At 37.1% G+C, this 13,826-nt stretch overlaps 1 protein-coding gene across 4 annotated transcripts in view; it reads right to left on the reverse strand.

Moving 5' to 3' along the window:
• LOC121411637 (paired amphipathic helix protein Sin3a-like) overlaps positions 1–13,826 on the reverse strand; it is a 45,096-nt gene that overhangs the window by 25,492 nt on the left and 5,778 nt on the right. For all 4 annotated transcript variants that reach the window (XM_041604449.1, XM_041604452.1, XM_041604451.1 and 1 more), the window contains exons 2-7: positions 5,638–5,882; positions 4,571–4,706; positions 2,965–3,167; positions 2,038–2,203; positions 925–1,104; positions 333–587 (exon numbers count right to left, since the gene is read on the reverse strand). In XM_041604449.1, the coding sequence (XP_041460383.1) occupies positions 333–587; positions 925–1,104; positions 2,038–2,203; positions 2,965–3,167; positions 4,571–4,706; positions 5,638–5,828 (1,131 nt within the window). In that variant the 5' untranslated portion in view covers positions 5,829–5,882. The remainder of the gene's footprint in view (positions 1–332; positions 588–924; positions 1,105–2,037; positions 2,204–2,964; positions 3,168–4,570; positions 4,707–5,637; positions 5,883–13,826) is intronic.

Raw genomic sequence — 13,826 nt, forward strand, 5'->3', positions numbered from 1 at the left:
TATATAGGTAATTACACAAGTGCCTGCTTTATATGCAATGAAGATTTACTTTATTATACTCTGATATCCTTCACCTAAAGACTGACTGAACTAATTACTTTAAATTATATACATTTTCATTCAAAGACAACATGATTTCCAAAGGACAAACATATTTCCTCTTACTAGGTAATTACAAACACTTTTTTTTTCAGATGTCACTATCAAGAAATTTTCACTATAAAGCAGAAACTGACAAATGAATATTTAATCATATTCATTTACAGTCAATAACAATGATGTAAAGTACTTAAGTACGATATACAAAGGAAAACATTTCAAATTTAACTTACCTTAATTTTGTTGACATACGTTATAGCATGATTAAACTCTACTGGCTGACCCGCACCACCACTCCCACCACCTCCTCCTCCACCACCTCCACCGCCCCCTCCTCCTCCCCCACCACCTCCAGTAGCAACATGTCCAATCTGTGACTGTTGTGGGCTCGTCTGGGCAGCAGGGGGAGGGGGTTGGGAGTAGGTATGTCCTCCAGCTGCAGCTTGGTTCTGAATGGGAACGGCACTCGCCATCTGATGGAGATTCGCCTGTGCGGAAGAGAGAGACAAAATCCTGTCATGATGAAAAGGTCTAACTTCTTTTCTAAATGCCTATTAACATATGTATACTCATCTAAACTCTCTTAGTTTTTTACTTCTCTTGTTCACCTTGGAAAAGAATATTAGGACTGTGCTATGAAAATGCATACCATAATGTATATATATATAACTAACAAAGATTCCAACTTCCCTCAATATAGGAGCGCAAGGAACACCTAACAAGGTGGATACATACGCTATACAAATCCTATATTATTATCATTTAAGTATTGAATAGAGGAAATATGTACCGACAGATAGCACTGATGACTGTTTTCTTTGTTACCTTTGAAATACTGGCCTGTCCATATGTTCCTGAAGCTTGCTTAGCTGGTTGTGTTACCACTTGCGGTTGGGAGCTCTGTGTAGGTGGTCCTTGAGTCTGGGTTTGAACCACCGACCCATGACTGCTGGCTGGCCCAGAGGATGGTGTATTGTTGGGGTGTAAGCCCGTCACAGTCAGAAGCTACAAGAAAACAAGCATCATAATCAAAATTTTGAAATGAAATGTTTTGAATAATAAAACTATTCATGCAACCATACAATTCAAGATAAAGAACACAAAATAAGCATCCATAAACTTGACATAGAAATATAACTTTTTGAATAATAATAATAATAGAAATAATAGGCATTTATATAGCGCCATCTATCTAGAAATATTCTATTCCGAGGCGCGTTGTTATTATTACCCCGGCTTTAGCTCGAGCTGCCTCTCAGCGCTCATGCATTCAAGGAATTAATCCTGCCGGGTACCCATTCACCTCACCTGGGTCGAGTGCAGCACAATGTGGATAAATTTCTTGCTGAAGGAAATTACGCCATGGCTGGGATTCGAACCCACGACCCTCTGTTTCAAAGTCAGAGGACTTATCCACTGGTCCACAACGCTCCATAATTTCAATTTATTGTATTTGTTATTACATAGAAAGGTGCCCGTTAAAAACCTTGGCCCTCTAAGAAAAATTATATGAATAAATAAAAAAATAATAATGAAATTCACGGCACAATAGTCATGACATTATATAATATCATTATATAACAATCTGCAACAATCTCTGTCAATGTTCACAATGATAAGAAATACTTGTACCATGAGATTCGCAAAAAAAAAAGAAAAAAAATGTAACAGCAGTCCCAAATATTTTAAAACAATATTCTCAACAAAGACTATAAAAAGATTAGATAAAGTGCACATGTACAGGAACAGATTTTTAGGGGTTTTTTTGCTGAAAACAGAGATTCTGTATACTTGGAACACATATCCACAATCACAGATATAATAATCTGTGAGGGAAAAAAGTTCAACTTGAGTACTCTAAAAAGCTGCCATTCTTCTGTTACTAGTACTTGACGGTATGAATGACAGATTCATACCGAGACGACTAAAAATATTTACCTTTGGTATTGGGTTTCCAGGTGTGCTGACATTAATCTGTGACGGGTCATTCGCTTGAACCTCTATCTTGTATCCAGGAGGCAAGAACGTGTTGAAACCAACAATGAGATCTGGATGTCCTTTGAAGAGGTTGGAAACTCGATTGATAACACCAGGGGTATCAATGCTGCAAATAAAACAGATCAGAAGAAAAAAAAACAATGTTTCATATTTCAAATTAGTTATAATTTTGCCTAGGACTAAAAACCAAAACCACTGATTCAGCTGCTGATATAATACAAGTTGGTTCAAGAACGGGTCTCGCCTGATTTCGTAATCAATAAAAATGCTATATGTTTTTTTTTACCCCTAGATGACCTTCGACCTTATCCTCGCGAATAAACATGTGGTATTACCCAAGGATCAATTGTACCATGTGTAAACACAATTGATGCAAAAATTAAAAAAATAAGAGCAGGGTGAACAATAACCACGAAAAAAGAATGGACATGACCTCATATCATTTGACCTTTTGACCCCACCATCTCCATGAACAAACATGTGGTATCACTTAAGGATCATTTGTAACTAGGTCTCTGCAGAACTTGTTCAGCTGAGAAAAAAGTGCAATTCTTTAGGTCAGACATAAATGGCAGGGAGTTTTTCATTACAGACGAGGTGTACAGTGAAATTTGTCATTATTTGTCTTTTTAGATAGTTTGATTCTTTGATTGTTGATTATACACTAGTTAATTCATCCCTTCAAAATTCAGTTGTCTTTAATAGCGCTGTTTTCCTTTAATACAATAGTACATCTGTCCATCTATCAACCATAATAATCAAATCAAACATTCAAACAATCCAAAATTTTCTGATATAACTCTCAACACAAGAAAGGCGATGCAGAAATGTTTACATTCAATACTGCTATTCTAATTCTAAATTTACCTTTGTGATTTGAATTCTTTCATGATGTCAAGGAAGTCATTATAGACTTGAGGTTGGCTTCCAAACTGAAGCTTGACCTGGTCGAGATATGACAAAGCATCCTCAACTTTCAGCCTCTGATATTGTTGTTGCTGCTGCTGTTGTTGCTGCTGCTGCTGTTGTTGTTGCTGCTGCTGTTGGCCTTGTACCTGAGCAACTTGTGCCTTTATCATTTTAAAAACAAATACAACTTTTATTTGGTACAAAGCAGAATCTACTATACTAGGTACGCTCCTGGGTGTATATACTATTTTTCAAAACACATGGTGCCTTACAATGTACATTCAATATTCGAGCAGACTACATGTACATATATATTTCTTTCTTTAACCAGAACTCTGTATCAACGATGGCTCAATGCAAATGACCATTCAAGATAACTGCTTCCTTTCCCTTTTTTCCACTCAATGACTAGAATAATAATATTCCGCTTTCATAAAGCATTTAGTATCGAAACAGCATCTGTAAGCACTTTACAATTACAGATAATTACCGCGGTCAATAGATCCTGGCATGCCTGCACACAATATATGCAATTTCTCCACTCCCTGAGGAGTGGAGAAAAAAGGCTTCTTTCAAACAGCATCCTGACAGAGTATATAGGGGAAGGCGGGGTAAGTTGAGCATAGAAGCCAAAAAAGTAAAAAAGGGTGTAAAATAGAGGAGTGCTTTTTACCCATACACATCTTTATATATAATAAAGAAACAAGAACAATATTGTTAGTCCAGGTATTGATCTTCATTCTTGTCATAGTCTTTTAAATGATGGATGCATAAGAAATGTGTGGATGTGAAAATATCGCATCAAATTCGGACTGGGGTACTTTGAGCCAGCCAACATGGGGCAAGTTGAGCCATGGTAATTCTTATGGTAATAAGAATGAAATTTTTTTTTAACTTGAAAACCATTGATATGCAGGCAGAAAGGTGTAAATTCACATGACAGTTCTTTTACTTTTAGATGATGTTAGTATTTATAGAGAATTTGCAAGTGAAAAGACTTGAAATAAAAAATTGACAAACTGCTTCTTCCCACATACATTTTGTACATAGTTTTTGTGGCTCAACTTACTCCAGAAGGTGGCACAACTTACCCCACATATGGGGCAAGTTGAGCCATTTGACATCATTTTTTTCAAAGGTCACAATGAATTTCAGTGTGGGGGTACAAAGTTATATATAGGTGAAAAATATTTCCCAAGAATCAAATTTAAAGGCAAGGTATTCATTTCTACAATATTATTAGTCATATCAATTCTAACATGCAAAATGCAAAAAGTGTCACAACTTACCCCGCCTTCCTCTACATGTATATAGCCTGTTTTTACAACTTTTGCTAATTCTGAAGACGAGAACACACTTTCTTTTCAGAACATATGCTCAAGAAATACATGGTGTACCATGAAAACACTACACTCTACTTCCTATGCCATCAAAACTTTAAGAAGTTCAAAGCATCTTTCAATTGTAGAATTTTACGAACAATCTCTTCAAAAAGTAGCTATGTAATCATACACATTAAATGGTCAAAACAAATCAGGAGACACAAGAAAGCAGTTTAAAGTACCTGAGACTGTGCTTGAGCCTGATGGATGGTTTGTTGGTGAGTTGCAGCCTGTTGGGATGCAGCGTGTGGATGGGGATGGTTTGGTGGATGGTGTACCCCACCATGGTGGCTGACAGGCTGTCCTACTGGTGGCACACTGGGTACATAGAAAGATGAACATTAAATATTGTCAATCAGAAACAGTGTCGTCTACATCAGTGAAACTTTTTTAAGGGCATGATGCTTGCATATTCACTTTCGCTACAAATCTCCCTTTAAATTTGGGTATCAAGTGGGTGGGCGATTGGACACAAAGATATCCCATCATTTATCTGTCATATTTTTATTTCCAAACAAAATATCTAAAAAAATACATGAAAATAAAGAAATATTTTCTAATGAAGGATAGCCAATATTGTTTTTTTGTAAATGACACTGTTCTTCCATAGGGCCCTAATAAAGGACCCCATGTATGAGATCTAGTGAAGTTGTGGCATGGTTTCTTAATTAAACAGTCACAGTGAAAAAGTGGCATCTGGACTTAAACCCAAGGGCCCGTATTCTGAAGTTGGGTTTAAATTAAACCCTGGTTTAAAGTTGTGGTTTAAGTATGGAGAGCCAATTGGAGCATAAATCCCTAACAGTAAACATTCAGTTTATTAACTCATATGACACCCAAATTGTTCATAATTGTCTGGGAATGATAACTGAAGTATTTTCTTCATTATGAAAGCAAAAGGAAACAAAATATTACACATAAGAAATATAAAATATTAACTTAATGTTTGATTTCTTGGCTTCCCATAATTTTAGCACAGAGTTAGACCGTGGTCTAAGTTAAACCTGACTTCAGAATATGGGCCAAGTACTCTAAATATGAAAGACTTGTCAACACAGATAAGCACATATGGTCCTTAACTAATACCACTTGAAAAGTGACAAAAAGCCATGCTTATTAATTGGCAATGGAATCATTTTTAGACTTTTCCATTACGGTATATAAGCCCTGTGTGGGTCGTCGTTTTCTTAGATTCTGTTCAAATTGATTTATGACCTTCACCATTATGGAATTTAAGCAATAAACTTACGAATATCCAGGCATAGGTTGATAATGTAAACCACTAGCCATGTTCTCGGGTTGTACTGCCTGCTCGAAGACCGGGACAGATGAAGGCAATGGGATACGTTGGCTGCCAATCACCCTCTCAACAGGCACCGTTGTATTGACTCGCTGCTGCGGGAATGCACTCTCCTGAGGTTCCGCACCAGAGCGTTTCATTATGTTGAAGGGACAACCAGAGGAAGATTATTAGGAGTCCTCTCTGATAAGAATCTGATTGGACAGCAATTTAAGACATGAACAACTGTTAGTTTCCTTTCTATTGAATGGATAGTTCATGATATTTCATTTTAAAAAGGGATGGTCCAGGCTGGAAATATTTATATCTCAATAAATAGAGTAAAATTCAGAGCAAAATGCTGAAAATTTGATCAAAATCAGAAAAAAAAATAAAGAAGCTATTGAATTTAAAAGATTTGCATTATTCCAGTGAAACAGTTCTAGGCATGTCTTCATGAATATTCATTAGGTGGGCTGATGTCATATCCCACTTGTTCTTTTAAATTTTATTATATGAAATTAGTTTTATTCAACAATTTTCTACCAAGAATAAAAAAATTGGATTGACAACTGATTAAGTGCATTAGTTATTTATTGCCGCAACTTATTTCATCATAATCTACACATCATTTACACATGTATGAAAAAATGAAACCATTATGATCTTTATGTAATCACATAAGAAACAAGGCAAAAGCGATTTTGTGTCTCGCCCACGTATGAAAATAAACAGAAATATCGTGATTCGCGAGGGCATGCAACAGAATTGTATCGAAACTTCATTGTAATATGACTGGGATGGAATAACACTTGCCTTAAGAGCCTTGCACGTAAATATTATTGTTGACCTGAAAATGACCTTTGACCTTATCATGTGACCTCCGACTGCAGCATAACATGCAGGTCCCCCAAGTCAATCTACCATCCAAATTTGGTTGAAAAGCGACTTACGGCTGGTTCTGGTGGATACTGCGCAAACACTGCCTGATGGCTGTTATACCGCGCAGTCGGTGTGAACGGGTCTGTTTCCTCAATTATATTTTAAAATGGGCCTTTTTAACTAGCTCCTCTACATTGATTTCATCCAGCTTATTCTTGAAGGTATTTATATTTGAAATGCTGCGCAGATCTGGTGGCAATAGGTTCCACTCCCTGGTTGTTCTTGGGTAGAATGAATGCTGGTAACAGTTCTTATTAAATGAAGGGGTTTCTAATATATTAGGTCCAATTTGCCGTCGTGTTGGACCAGGCCACTCACGAAGCTTAATATTCGACGGAGTGATATTATGAACCTCTTTGAACATGGCAATCAAGCGGAGCTTTGTACGACGATTTTCAAGGGTTTCCCATTGTAGGTTGGACAGGATGGTTGTAATACTGGATCGTCTGTCATAATTGTTCACCACAAATCGAGCAGCCCGACGCTGAGTAGCCTCGATGCTCCTCTTACTGGTAGCTTGGTATGGGTCCCAGATTGCAGCACAATACTCTAATCGTGGGCGGACAAGCGTTTTGTAGGCCGTGGCTTTAACTGATTGGTTGCATGAATGGAGATTTCTTCTGATGATACCCAGCATTTGGTTTGCTTTAGTTGTAATCTTGTTTATGTGATGAGACCAAGTGAGATCCTTGTGTATTTCAAGGCCAAGATATGAGTGGTGAGTCACTTGTTCTAGCCTTTTCCCCTTCATTGTATATGGAGTGATGATTGGTTTGACTTTGTGGCTAATATGCATGGTGTAGCACTTAGACGGGTTAAATGACATCTGCCATTGAGACTCCCATCGACATAGTGAGTCGATGTCTTCCTGAAGAGCTTGTGTATCTTCTTCTTTTCTTATTTCCTTGTAGATTATGCAATCGTCAGCAAACAACCGGACCTTGGACTTAACCATCATCGGTAGGTCATTTATGTAGATAAGAAACAACAAGGGCCCTAGAACCGTCCCTTGAGGTACTCCGGATGTTACTGGAGATTCCTGAGACTCAGCTCCCTCCAGGAGTACTCGCTGATGTCTCTTGGTGAGAAACATGCTTAGCCAGTGAAGGAGGCTGTTGTTAATGTTGTTAATACCATCATGTTCAAGCTTGCGTAACAATCTTCTGTGAGGGACCTTGTCGAAGGCCTTACTGAAATCAAGTATAATGAGATCAGCTTGGCTCCTGTTGTCCAGGATTTTTGCTAGGTCGTCTATCAGGCCTGCGAGTTGTGTTTCGCATGATCTGCCTTGTCGGAATCCATGCTGATGATGGGTGATTGCATCATGGATATCCAAATGATCCTTGATATGACGGAAGATAATATGTTCCAAGATTTTACATGGAATGGAAGTGAGTGAAACAGGTCTGTAATTCTCGGGGTTTGTACGTTCTCCTTTTTTGTAGATTGGGACGACATTTGCTTTAAGCCAGTCTTCTGGTACAATCCCTGTGTCAACAGATTTCTGGAAGATCTTTTGAAATACCGGAGCCAGGGATGAAGAACAACTCTTCAGTATTTTGGCTGGGATTTGATCTGGTCCTGTTGCTTTACTTGGTTGCAGATCCTCCAAAAGTTTCTGAACTCCTGCTACTGTTATGGTAAGTTTTGGCAGATCTGGTAATTTAGGGTGGTCTAGATCAGGATATTCATCCAAGTTTTCATCAGTGAAAACAGAACAAAACTGTTGATTAAGTGCTTGTGCTTTGCCTCTTGCACTTGATACCATTCTACCGTCAGTACAGAGAGAAGAGATTCCAAATACCTCTTGTCTGGTGTTCTTGATAAATTTCCAGAAGGGTTTAGTGTTATCACTTTTGAGACTTTCTCCTATGACATTATTTACATAGTGATTATGGGCTTTACTAATGTTCCTATCTATAAGGCGGCGTAGGGACTTAAAGCTTTCCCAATCCTTGCTGCTGCCAGATGTTCTGGCTTTATTGTAGAGTCTTTGTTTTCGGCGTATATCTCGACGGATGGAACGGTCTACCCATGGTAAGCTGTACCTGGTGGAGCTAAGTTTGGAGGGGACATAGTTGTCTATGGCTGCCCGGAGAGTTGATTGGAAATCAACCCATAGTTTATTAACATCTGACGATCGGATATATTCCTCAGTTAATGATCTATCAAATTCACTTATGATTTCAGATATTTTACCAAATTCTGCCTTCTTGTATAGGAATACTTTCCGCTTGGGAGGTTTGATTAGCTTTGCAGTAAGTTTCATATCAACTTCAACTATATCATGGTCGCTAATTCCAGCAATGACCTGCTGGTTTAGTACTAAATCAGGGTGTGACACAAAGCAAAGATCCAAAATGTTTAGTTCTCTCGTAGGCTGGTTGACGATTTGAGTCAAGTTAAAATCAGCAGCAATATCAAGCATTAGTTTACTTACTGTCGTATGACTACCCCCAAGACGTATCGAATTGGTGTTCCAATCTACACTAGGAATGTTAAAATCTCCAAGTAGCCAGATAGATGCAGATTTTGGGATTTTGGTTAGTGACAAATCTAATTCTTTCAGGTATTCAGCATCAGTTGATGGAGGGCGATAGAATGCACCTATATACACTGTTTTATGACCTGTAATGTGAATACTGATCCATTTTATTTCACAATTGGCATCCAGATTATTTTCTTCCGTGGCTATAAGAGTGTTTTTGACTGCTATAAAGACACCACCATGCGAGCCTATTTGCTTGTCTTTTCTGAAGACTTGAAAGTTGGGTGGAAATATCTCCCCCGAGGCGATGTCACCATTTAACCATGATTCAGTTCCTACAATGATATCAGGGTTCTTATCATCAATTACAGTCAGGAAATTAGCTTTTTTTGATCTAAGACTTTGACAATTCATATTCAGAATTTTCAGGGATTTTGTCTTCTGTGGAACCCTCTTCCTTGGATTGCTGGTTTTATTTTGCCTTCCTTTGTTTGGTGTGGATTCACTGGTGGGAGGTCCAAAGGAATCACTGCCACTTGACTGTGAGATGTTGTGATCAGTATCAAATGGTTGTGATGCTAGAGGTTCAAATTTATTCTGCATTTCAATGTCAAATGTGAAAAAAGAGGAATCAAAGCTGACCAGGCCGCAGTTACAGCAGGTCCACGAGTACGATGGATGTTCAACTAATACTTTATATATCTCTTCATTCATTTCAATACATGCACGATGGAACCACGAGTTACAAGATTCACACTCTATGGCTTGTTGCCCATATCTAGCTGCTCTTTTGCATACTATACAAGGAAATTTGGGCTTATAATTGTAGGGCCCTGGGTTCATATTAATGTCATTTGCCAAGATTAGAATAAGAAACATATAAGTTCTTGACCTGGCTGTAAGTGGTATGTTCTTCTTATGGAAATCATGCATAATAGAAAAATGGAACGAGCTCACCCGGTTCGCCGTGCTACAGGTAGCTGGAGTGGGGAGAGGTGCTGCCCAATGGTCCCTGAAGCCGGGATGAAGTGACCCTGTCACTAGTGTCAGCTGCTCATAAATGAAAGTATTATGCACCAGCAAGATTCCAATTCCTGCTAGCAATGTGATCAGAAAATCCTTTTTGTTGCTCATGTTTCAGGCCGACAAAGATCCAAGAAGGCAAGATGGCGGCCAGTGGCGGGAAATTCAAACTCGCTAGGCAATTGCCACTATTAGTGATGCTAATAGTATTCACAAATTACGAAGAAGACACCAAAACTGAGCCAAATACAAAGTAAACTGGTGACGACACGATGAAAATGATTAAAATAATTGTTTAAAAGCTGATACAATTCCAAGAAAACGCGTCGAAAGTGAATAGTGATCCGTTAACGGCGTGTGTGTACTATATAGTGCCGTGCATGCTGTACTCCCGCTCCACACACTATGTATAGGAGGCAAGATGGCGATTATTGTGTTCGTGATGCAGTAAATTTGCAATTCAAAGTTCTTAAAATCCTACTTTAAAAATTCGATAAAAGCGCAAACTGCACGATTCAGCTGGTACTAAAAACATTAAGAACACTTTTCAAGCTAAAAATGTTGCGAAAAAGCAAAATTCTAAGGTTAAAAAACAGGAGAAAATCCTGTGAATTGCAGAGCTAAGAAAAACACGTCCGTTCACACCGCGCGCCTGATTTCGGAGTTATGTGTCATTAGATTTGTGACCGTCCTGACGGACAGACGACATTTGGATCCCTAAGTCTCGCCTTCACCTCTGGTGGGCGCGACAAAAAGAAAGTAGGGGATATGACATCAGCCCACCTAATGAATATTCATGACAATGTGCATATAACTGTTTTCACAAAATACATGTATTGATAAATTTTTTAATTCAATAACTTTTTTATCCGATTTTGATGAAATTTTCAGCATTTTGCTCTGTGAATTTTACTCTATTTAGATATAAATATTTTCAGCCCGGACCATCCCTTTAAAAACATGGGAGAGGAATACATGTACATGTAAATACACAAATTAAGATCAAGTCCACTGGAAAAAGATTATTCGAATCAATAGAAAAAAAAATCAAAGCATAATGCTGAAATTTCATTAAAATCGGATGTAAATTTTTTTTGTCACTTCAATTAGGGTTTTGCTTATTTTCAAAAAACAATATGCATTACTCACTATACATGTACACTGTATGCAAATTAAAATCAATGATGTCACTCATTATTACTATTATTTTTTTTAATTATTGAATATTTCAATTTTTACAGATTTGGCAATAAGCACCCTCTGGTTTGACCCACAAAATGTGAAAACAATGGTAATTACACTTGTTCAGGGAAGAATAAAACATTTTTTGCATGGTAATAAGGAGAAAATAAGCATATTTACATGTCATAAAATGAAATACAAAAGAAAATAAGAAATACATGTACTACTAGTGAGGGAATGACATCATCGGTCTCCTCATTTGCATATCGATCAAGATGTGAATACGACTGTTTTGTGAAATTAAGCGAAAATTTAACTGTCATAAATTTCTTATTTTACATTTGATTTGATAAAATTTTCAGTGTTAATTTACACCTGTATTTTGTTGGGGTGGACTTGTCCTCTATGGCTTAAAGAGATGATTTTGGTGTATACATGTATTTCCTATGTGGGTCAATCCACGTCAAATCAACCAATTTTCAGACAATTTGTCACCCGACCCTCTTCGATTTTCTTTAAACTCGCACCAAATGTTGCCCCAAGTGTCTGACGGAAAAATCTGAAATATTTTGCCCCAAGGTCAAATGGTTGCTAAGATACGGCCTCCCATAGCAACCAATGAGCACTCAAAGAAATTATTTTAAATAAAATTGCCTATTTTTGATTGACTACTGCAGCAAAGTTTGATTGATTACAGTCTTCATTTTAAGTAAATTGGAAGAACTTTTTGGTCTAAACATGCAGAGTATACTGTAGCGCGGACCTGTCAACCGGATTTCGCACATGAGGTCACCGAAAATGGCGTTAAGCATCCGTGTCAATGATTTCAGAAGCATGTTTGGAGGCTCATAAATCCAAAACTAAATTAGCTTAGAACCAAATATTATGCACATTTATGGACTTTCAGATACTCAACAGAATTACAAAAAATTGACCCAAGAGTATGTGTCGTTTTCCTGTAGGGCGCCCTCAAAGTTGGATTTTTTTTCAAAAGATGCCAAGTTCAAGGTCACGGATCACCTCCCGTCCCATCGAGGAGGGGGACCAATTTCTGTGTTTTGATAGACATTTACCCATATTTTCAAGTGTTACTTGAGAAATTTTGCTACCGGAATGTTTAGGGGCTGATTTGCGCATTCCAAAATGGTCGTAAACACCCTAAAATTGACGTTAATGACACATACATGCTTTTCAACACTTTTCAAATTGTGATAACTCAAAGATGAAGAGCCCAAAGACATTGATATCTTCTGTGATGATAGTCTGTAATTAGTATTAAAAGAATATATCTTCAGAAATAGTTTTTATTGTTGGTAATGACCTTGAAAACACACCTAAAATTCAATAAAAACAGGAAATTTGCTAATTTTCCAGAATCATATGGCATTCAAATGGTGTTTACATTGACTTTCAAATGGGTGTCATTTCAATACAAAGGGTGAGCTTAAGCCAAAACTTGAAAGACATGTTCAACTTTTGGTCTACTTTGAGCAACATAAAATATTTGAACTCAAAACCATATCATTTGACCTTGAAATTATTCCAAATATAGCTATTTGTTGCTTCATAAGTATCATATTCAAATCGCGCGTGTACATTGTACTTTGCAACACATTTCAAAATGGATTTTCTCATAGAGAGAATACCTGATCAGGCTGATATTTGCAGTATAAGTAGTCTGTAATGGGTTCTTGGAGGATCTACAGATTAAGTACCTATTCTCTCTTGACAATGACCTTGAAAATACAGCTGATAATCATGAAAATCATACAATTTTCATTAGTAATCAAGTGTTTTTAACCCACTCATGTCTTGATAGAATAGTTACCTAAACTGTAGATTTTCCAAGTACTCATTACAGACTACTAATACTGCAAATATCAGCCTGATCATGTATTCTCTCTATGAGAAAATCCATTTTGAAATGTGTTGCAAAGTACAATGTACACGCGCGATTTGAATATGCTACTTATAAAGCAACAAATAGCTATATTTGGAATAATTTCAAGGTCAAATGATATGGTTTTGAGTTCAAATATTTTATGTAGCTTAAAGTAGACCAAAAGTGGAACATGATTTGCAATTATCAGCATGAACTCACAATCTTAGATGGAATAACACACAATTAAAAGTGGATAAAAACACTTGATTATCAATGAAAATTGTATGATTTATTGATTTTCATGATTTTCAGCTGTATTTTCAAGGTCATTGTCATGAGAGAATAGGTACTTAATCTGTAGATCCTCCAAGAACCCATTACAGACTACTTATACTGCAAATATCAGCCTGATCAGGTATTCTCTCTATGAGAAAATCCATTTTGAAATGTGTTGCAAAGTACAATGTACACGCGCGATTTGAATATGCTACTTATGAAGCAATAAATAGCTATATTTGGAATAATTTCAAGGTCAAATGATATGGTTTTGAGTTCAAATATTTTATGTTGCTTAAAGTAGACCAAAAGTTGAACAGGTCTTTAAAGTTTTGGCTTAAGCTCACCCTTTGTATTGAAATGACA

Source organism: Lytechinus variegatus, chromosome 3, assembly GCF_018143015.1.
Source record: "Lytechinus variegatus isolate NC3 chromosome 3, Lvar_3.0, whole genome shotgun sequence".
NCBI lineage: Eukaryota > Metazoa > Echinodermata > Echinoidea > Temnopleuroida > Toxopneustidae > Lytechinus > Lytechinus variegatus.